Source organism: Salvelinus sp. IW2-2015, linkage group LG14 (genome assembly GCF_002910315.2).
Source record: "Salvelinus sp. IW2-2015 linkage group LG14, ASM291031v2, whole genome shotgun sequence".
In the NCBI taxonomy this organism is placed as follows: domain Eukaryota; kingdom Metazoa; phylum Chordata; class Actinopteri; order Salmoniformes; family Salmonidae; genus Salvelinus; species Salvelinus sp. IW2-2015.
Genome location: NC_036854.1, coordinates 32,147,577 through 32,155,673, shown reverse-complemented (window position 1 = coordinate 32,155,673; position 8,097 = coordinate 32,147,577). Strand labels below are relative to the sequence as shown.

The following is an 8,097-nucleotide window of genomic DNA, read 5'->3' as shown; positions in this document are numbered from 1 at the left end:
GAAACTTCAGCTGGGGTGTGTTCTGTTTGAACAACTTCAACTGTGGGTGTTCCTCTCTTGTTGAGAATCACTTACTGTGGGGGTGTCTTGTTTATGAAGACTTCCACTGTGGTGTGTCTCTGTTAGGAACACTCACCTGTGTGTGTTCTTTGTTAAGAACGACACCTTGACTGTGGGTGTGTTTCTCTGTTAGAACACTTCAATGTGGGGTTGTGTCCTCTCTGTTAGAACACTTCAACTGTGGGTGTGTCTGTTAGAACACTTCACACTGTGGGATGTGGTCCTCTGTTAGAACACTTACACTGTGGGGTGTGTCCTGTTAACACACTTCCACTGTGGGTGTGTCTCTTGTTTAGAACACTTCACTGTGGGTGTGTCTCTGGTAAAACTTCACTGTGGGTGTGGTCTCTCTGTTAGTAACATTCGACTGTGGGTTGTCGTTAGAACACTTCAACGGTGGGGTGTGTCTCATTTGTTGAAACACAAAGATTCACTGTGGGTGGCTCTTGTGTAGAACACTTCAGCTGTGGGTGTGTCTCTGTTGAAGACACTGTACTGGTGGTTTGTGTCTCTGTTATGAGATACACTTCCACTTGTGGGTGTGTCTTACTTGTTAGGAACACTTCACTGTGGGTTGTGTCTTCGTTTAGATTCAATGTGGGTCGGTTAAGCACTGTCATAGTGTGGTGTGTGTCTCTGGTTAGAACACTTCTCACTGTGGGTGCTGTTACCTGGTTATTTAGAACACTTCACTGTGAATTGGTGTTGTGCTCTTGTTTAGAAACAACTTCACGTAAGGTGTGTCTGTCTGTACCTTTGTTAGAACACTCACTTGGGATGATGCCTCGTTAGAACCTCGTGTGTTGCCTCTGTTAGAACACTGTCCCACGATGGTGATTGTGTCTCTTGTTAGTAACACTTCACTGCTGGTGCTTTGTCTCTCTTAGAACACTTACTGTGGGTGTGGTTGTCTAGTTAGAACAACTTCACTGTGGGTGTCGTTCTTTGTTAGAGAAACTTCCACTTGGGGTCCTTAGCTAGACCGCCTGGTGTGTGCTATCTGTTAGAAACACTCATACTGTGGGTGTGTCTCTTTGTTAGAACACGTTCACGTGTGGTGTGTCCATGTTAGCGAACACTTCCACTGTGGGGTGTGTCTCTGTTAAACACTTCACTGTGGGTTGTGTCGCTCTGTTGAGAACACTTCACTGTGGTGTTCTCTTGTTAGAAACTCCACTGTGGGTGTGCTCTATGTTAGAACACTTCACTGTGGGTGTGTCTCTGTTAGAACACTTCACTGTGGGTGTGTCTCTGTTAGAACCTTCACTGTGGGTGTGTCTCTGTTAGAACACTTCACTGTGGGTGTGTCTCTTTGTTAGAACACTTCACTGTGGGCTGTGTCTCAAATACCACCTCAGTTCCCTACATGGAGTCCTACTTTTACTAAGTCGTGTTACTATAAAGGAAACAGGGGGCCATTCAGAAAGCATTGTGTCTCTGGTCCAGAGCTCATTTTACAACTCCTTGCAACTACATTTTTCCCTCTGCTACTTACTGGGGCTCTCTGCTTAGCAGAATCACATATACCATAATCATATGCGTACAATGTTTAAACAATGTGGGATAGAAACAATGGTTTACTTCTAACCGGATTCACTTGGCATTTAGGAGTCAATGGGTTTTAGGAAAAGAATCGAGAATGTGATTCTGATAAAGAGGATTGCTGCATTGCGCTCACCACACACACACACTACACGCGCACACAATGTACACAGGGTGTGGGTGGAGAGAGCTGTTATAACAGGGCTAGTCCTCAGTGTGTTTTAGTTATCTCTCCATATGAGATTAGTTTATATACAATAGTTTATTATTATACACTAATCTGAACCCCCTGTCTTCTTGCTGCCGACAATACACATAATCTTTAAAAATGTACACACACACACGTAATTTACATCTATAGTGATTATACCTTAATTAAGAATTGAAATAGAAACAGCTATTTTAGGCGTGTATAGCGACGTACCACTCCATGATGTTCTTGTGCGTCCTGATGACGGAGGTCTCTATGTCTATAGGATGGTACCTCATCCCCCTCAGCTCCATGGCCTCCTCCAACGCGCCCACAACATACAGAGCATCATGTCTCTCTGGGGAGGAAACAGAGAGAAAGGGTGAGTGTGTGTGTTAGTGTGTGTGTGTGTGTATGTTTGTGTGTGTGTGTATACCTCCGCTGGCATCGGTGAGTTCAGTACGTCGTAAGAAGCCCAGGTATCCGGTGCGAGCCCAGATGGTGGACGTGTCTCCGAAGCTGAGTCTGGAGGTGAAGTGATCAGACTGGAGGACCTCCTCTCCATAACCACTGTAATATCCACTGCCATTATGGGCACTGTGCACCCAGATCTAGAGAGGGGGAGAGACAGAGAATTGCATTTAAATCATCTTTATTGGGGCAACATAAAATCATGAAACAAGTTCATTAAATCAATTAGTGTGTATGTGTGTGTGCTGACCTCTCCTAGGTGGGAGTCTCCCAGGGGTCCCTTGGTCTCTGGGTTGGCGATGATGATGCGGACGCCAGGTAAGATCTGAAACAGTCACCATGGTTACGCTACAATGCTTCCATCTCCAGGTCCACATACGGCATATACTGTAGCATATGAGGCATTCTGGTCAATGTGTAGAGAGCTGCAGCCGAACCCCCCAGTGAACCACAGTCAGGAGAGAAGCTGAGTCTAAGGACTCTACAGTTATGAWGTGTTATGATTGTAAATGTTCAAACATGGCTCAGGACCCACCTTTCCTGACTCCATGAGAGGGAGACTGTGAGGAGAACCTCTCTCCACCAACCGCACCCTGAGAGAAACAAAAAACACTGTTATACAAGTTGATTGGATGATTGATCTGATTGGTTGTTTTTGTGATTGACCGGCAAACTTACCTATCATGCCGCAGAGCTCTCATGTCCACGTACACTGTAGTGGGATCCGGCCCAGAGGTGCCCTGTAACCAATCACAGCACAGAGTGACCATGTTATCACACAAAAAAACATGTACAGTACATAAACGCACGCACGCACGCACGCACGCACACCTACCTGTAGACAGATAGCCAGGTTGACCCTACAGCCGAATGCTGTGCTGACAGATCGGGGGTGCAGGCCCAGGTCTTTAAACAGCTTGGAGAAGGAGTGTGTTAGAGACATCCTGGGTCTCTCCTCTGCTACCACAACACACGCCCTCACACGGGACAGGTCCAGGCCCCGTGCCTGGAGAGGAAGAGGAGGGGGGGAGAGAGAGTGGGGTGAAGAGGAGGAGAGAGTGGGGTGAAGAGGAGGAGAGAGTGGGGATGGGGTGAAGAGGAAGGAGAGAATGGAGGTGAAGAGGAGGTGTGAGGGGTGAAGAGGAGGAGAGAGTGGGGTGAAGGGAGGGAGGGATGGGGTGAAGAGAGAGGGGGAAGAGAAGTGAGGGGAGGGTGTAAATTTTAATACACAACATTTCAATCGTTACCTCCCTCTCATCCTACTGATGGCTATATAAAGCTGTTGTTGTTCCTGGATCTGTTCTCTATGTGTTTCTCTCAGTGAGTCAGCTCCTAGTTTCCATGGCAATTTCCATTGGTGAAAGTTATCTCTTAAAATAAACTCAGTCTGTCGATCAGCGACCAATCAGACAACACCTCAGGCCACAAACACACTGTTAACTGAGTCAATTCAAAGAGCACTTGATTTAGTTCTCTCTGCGTATTTAGTTCTCTCTGCGTGTGAAATGTGTTTGTGTGTGTGTGTTTGTGTACCTTCAGTGCCTCTGTCTGCAGGCCCAGTCCTTTAGTGCAGAGCTCCATGACGCTGTAGGAACAGAAGGTGTCTCTGACTCGGAGCTGGCTGACAGCGAGCAGCCACGGGCTGGGTTAGACTCCAACTCTACTGGAGGATCAGGATCGACTGGTGGCCACTGTACCACTGGAGAGGTAGAGGTTAGAACGGGAGTCAATTGTTGGACATTGAAACAGTTGTTTAACAGGTGTGTGTGTGTGTGTGTGTGTGTGTGTGTGTGTGTGTGTGTGTGTGTGTGTGGTGTGTGTGTGTGTGTGTACCTGCAGAGACACCAGGGACGAAGCCCAGGCACAAGTAGGGGTCAAGACAGATGGCTACCTCTCTGGAGGGATACAGTTCACACTGCAGCTTCACCGATCGACAGAACGCTCCACCGCATTATGGGACATCTACACACACACACACACACACACACACACACACACACACACACACACACACACACAACACACACACACACACACACACACACACACACACACACACACACACACACACACAGCAAACATGTCAGACACTAGGCATAGCAAGGATAGAGGTCATGGATGGAGGTCAGAGGTTAGGGGTTAATGTTACCTGTACTCCAGCCAGCATGCCAGTAGTGGACACACTGAAGTCCAGGTAGGCCAGGGCATCAGGTTACAGGGCTTATATAGTGCTGGAGGCTTCTTCTTTGGCAGGTCATCTGAAAACACAGAATAATATTCAGTTATACACCAGTACAAACAACCAGCTAACAGCCTGACAGATACACTGCATGTGGTCAGAGCTGACCTGTGTCCAGGACGGGAGGCCAGTTCCTGATGTCCACTGTGGCAACCGCCTCCTTCGACCGCAGCAGCTTACAGATGACCGCTGTGGTCATCACACAGGCCGAACGACTGACCTAGAAGGACAGAGAGATGAAGAAGGGACAGAGAGATGATGAAGGCGAGAGATGATGAAGGGACAGAGAGATGATGAAGGGACAGAGAGATGAAGAAGGGACAGAGAGATGATGAAGGGACAGAGAGATGAAGAAGGGACAGAGAGATGATGAAGGGACAGAGAGATGAAGAAGGGATAGAGATGAAGAAGGGACAGAGAGATGATGAAGGGACAGAGAGATGATGAAGGGACAGAGAGATGATAAGGAGGAGAGATGAGAGGGACAGAGAGATGAAGAAGGGACAGAGAGATGATGAGGGACAGAGAGATGATGAAGGGACAGAGAGATGATGAAGGGACAGAGAGATGATGAAGGGACAGAAGAGATAAGAAGGACAGAGAGATGATGAAGGGACAGAGAGATGATGAATGATGAAGGGACAGAGAGAATGATGAAGGGACAGAGAGATAGAATGCTACTACATCTTTATCCCCCTCTCTACCAGTTGACCGGGCAGTATTGACCCTAGTTGACCTCAGTGTTTGACCTCTCCCTCTACGATCATCTTGACTGTGGGCAGTGTGGTTGAGATGTTCTGTGGGTGGGGCGGTCTGACCGTGATAGGAACACAGCCAGCGTAAAGGCAACCGTAGAACGCTGCGATCAAATCAATACCTGCAACACACAAAGGAGTGAGGAGTGTATTTAGGGGTACATGCTAACTGAGTGTGTGTGTGTGGGGGTACATGCTAACTGAGTGTGTACGTGTGTATGTGGGGGTACAGGCTAACTGAGTGTGTACGTGTGTATGTGGGGTACAGGCTAACTGAGTGTGTACGTGTGTATGTGGGGTACAGGCTACTGAGTGTGTGTTTGTGGGGGTACATGCTAACTGAGTGTGTGTGTGTGTGTGTTGGGGTACATGCTAACTGAGTGTGTGTTTGTGGGGTACATGCTAACTGAGTGTGTGTGTGTGTGTGGGGGTACATGCTAACTGAGTGTGTGCGTGTGTGTGGGGGTACATGCTAACTGAGTGTGTGTTTGTGGGGTACATGCTAAGTGAGTGTGTACGTGTGTATGTGGGGGTACAGGCTAACTGAGTGTGTGCGTGTGTGTGGGGGTACATGCTAACTGAGTGTGTGTGTGGGGGTACATGCTAAGTGAGTGTGTGTGTTACCTGGTGGGTAGACCAGTGCTATGTGGTCTCCTCCTGTAGTCCTCTCTCTCCAGCAGCAAAGCAGCAACTCTCTCCGCCCTCTTATGGAGCTGAAGACAGGTCAGAGAACTAGACACTAGCCCCTAGAGGGAGAGAGAGATAGAGAGAGCAATCATAACAGAATCCTTTAAAAAATCATAGTATGCGTGTGTGTGTGTGTGTGTGTGTGTGTGTGTGTGTGTGTGTGTGTGTGTGTGTGTGTGTGTGTGTGTGTGTGTGTGTGTGTGTGTGTGTGTGTGTGTGTATGTGTGTGTGTGTGTTTACCCGGGAGCTGAGCAGTGTGTAGAGGATGTGGTCAGGCGTCGTCTGAGATCTCCACTGCAGCACCTCTGACAGGAACAGGAACTACAGGACACACGACAGGATATGATATCACAGACACCAACATAATAATAATCCATCTCAAGCCATAATTTCTGTGGCAATGGAATGACGTGTTACCTGGTCGTTGTCATCAGTCTGTCCAGGTCTCTGCCGCTGGCCATAGCGATCCTCTTCCCAGACACCAGATTTCCCCACCATCCAGAGGCAGGACCAATCTCTACAACACACACATACACACAGACACAAACAAGGTAAAGACGTGTCCAAAACGTTAAGAATATAATAGCTAACAGTGTTCTTCAGGTTTCAGACAAGTGTGCTTATCATTGTTCACTAAATCAGCTCCGCTAAACACACCACTCTCTTCTGTCTCTCTCTAGTCCGTCTCTAGGTCCCTCTCACTCTCTCTGTCTCTGTCTAGCTCCGTCTCTAGGTCCCTCTCACCTCTCTCTGTCTCTCTCTAGGCTCGGTCTCTAGGGTCCCTCTCACTCTCTCTGTCTCTCTCTAGCTCCGTCTCTAGGTCCCTCTCACTCTCTCTGTCTCTCTCTAGCTCCGTCTCTCAGGTCCCTCTCACTCTCTCTGTCTCTCTCTAGCTCCGTCTCTAGGTCCTCTCACTCTCTCTGTCTCTCTCTAGCTCTGTCTCTAGGGTCCCTCTCACTCTCTCTGTCCTCTCTCTCAGGCTCGTGGTCTCTAGGTCCCTCTCCTACTCTCTCTGTCTCTCTCTAGCTCCGTCTTGTCCTCTCAGTTCGCTCCCTCTCACTCTCTCTGTCTCTCTCTAGCTTCCTGTCTCTAGGTCCTCTCACTCTCTCTGTCTCTCTCTAGCCTCCGTCTCTAGGTCCTCTCACTCTCCTCTCTGTCTCTCTCTACTTGTGCTCTAGGTCCTCTCACTCTCTCTGTCTCTCTCTAGCTCCGTCTCTAGGTCCTCTCACTCTTCTCCTGTCTCTCTCTAGCTCCGTCTCTAGGTCCCTCTCACTCTCTCTGTCTCTCTCTAGCTCGTCTCTAGGTCCCTCTCATCTCTCTGTCTCTCTCTAGCTCCGTCTCTAAGGTCCCTCTCACTCTCTCTGTCTCTCTCTACGCTCTCTGTCTCTAGGTCCCTCTCACTCTCTCTGTCTCTCGTCTAGCTCTGTCTCTAGTCCTCTCTATCTCATCTCTCTCTGCTCTCTCTAGGTCCCTCTCACTCTCTCGTCTCTCGCTCCTCTCTCCAATAGCTCCTCTCTCTTAGTCGCTCTCTCACTCTCTCTGTCTCTCTCTAGCTTCGTCTCTAGGTTCCTCTCACTCTTCTGTCTCTCTCTAGCTCCGTCTCTAGGTCCTCCTCTACTGCTCTCTGCTCTCTCTATGCTCCGTCTCTAGATCCCTCTCACTCTCTCCTTCTCTCTCTAGCTCCGTCTCTAGGTCCTCTCATCTCTCTGTCTCTCTCTAGCTCGTCTCTAGGTCCTCTCCTCTCTCTCTCTCTCTCTCTCCTCTCTGTGTCTCTGTCTCTCTCACTCTCTCACTCACTCACTCACATCACTCACTCACTCACTCACTCACTCACTCACTCACTCACTCATCACTCACTCACTCACTCACTCACTCTCAACTCTGTCTCTAGGTCTCTCTCTTTCTGTCCTCTCTCTCTCACTGTGTCTCTCTCTCTCTTTTTCTCTGTCTGTCTCACCTGGTTGTTTCTGTCGTGGTTTGGGCAGGTGGTAACACAGGTGTGAGGACACATGAGCACACGTTACAGGGGTGCAGCCCCCCCTCCAGGTAGAGCTGTTTGGTCTCAGACAGGTGTATACCCCCAGGGGGTCTTAGGGAGGGTGTTGGCTGGAACTAACCCAGGAGAACACACCAGCGTAAACCACCAATGGATA

At 48.8% G+C, this 8,097-nt stretch overlaps 1 protein-coding gene across 1 annotated transcript in view; it reads right to left on the bottom strand.

The window, feature by feature from the left end:
- Nucleotides 1-8,097, bottom strand: part of LOC111973533 (disco-interacting protein 2 homolog C-like) — a 24,579-nt gene that overhangs the window by 392 nt on the left and 16,090 nt on the right. The window contains exons 18-31 of the mRNA XM_070446803.1: nt 7,902-8,056; nt 6,362-6,461; nt 6,185-6,265; nt 5,895-6,003; nt 5,252-5,379; nt 4,611-4,722; nt 4,413-4,521; nt 3,797-3,884; nt 3,099-3,269; nt 2,942-3,003; nt 2,799-2,856; nt 2,514-2,588; nt 2,229-2,403; nt 2,027-2,150 (exon numbers count right to left, since the gene is read on the bottom strand). Coding sequence (XP_070302904.1) covers nt 2,027-2,150; nt 2,229-2,403; nt 2,514-2,588; nt 2,799-2,856; nt 2,942-3,003; nt 3,099-3,269; nt 3,797-3,884; nt 4,413-4,521; nt 4,611-4,722; nt 5,252-5,379; nt 5,895-6,003; nt 6,185-6,265; nt 6,362-6,461; nt 7,902-8,056 — 1,547 coding nt within the window. The remainder of the gene's footprint in view (nt 1-2,026; nt 2,151-2,228; nt 2,404-2,513; nt 2,589-2,798; nt 2,857-2,941; nt 3,004-3,098; nt 3,270-3,796; nt 3,885-4,412; nt 4,522-4,610; nt 4,723-5,251; nt 5,380-5,894; nt 6,004-6,184; nt 6,266-6,361; nt 6,462-7,901; nt 8,057-8,097) is intronic.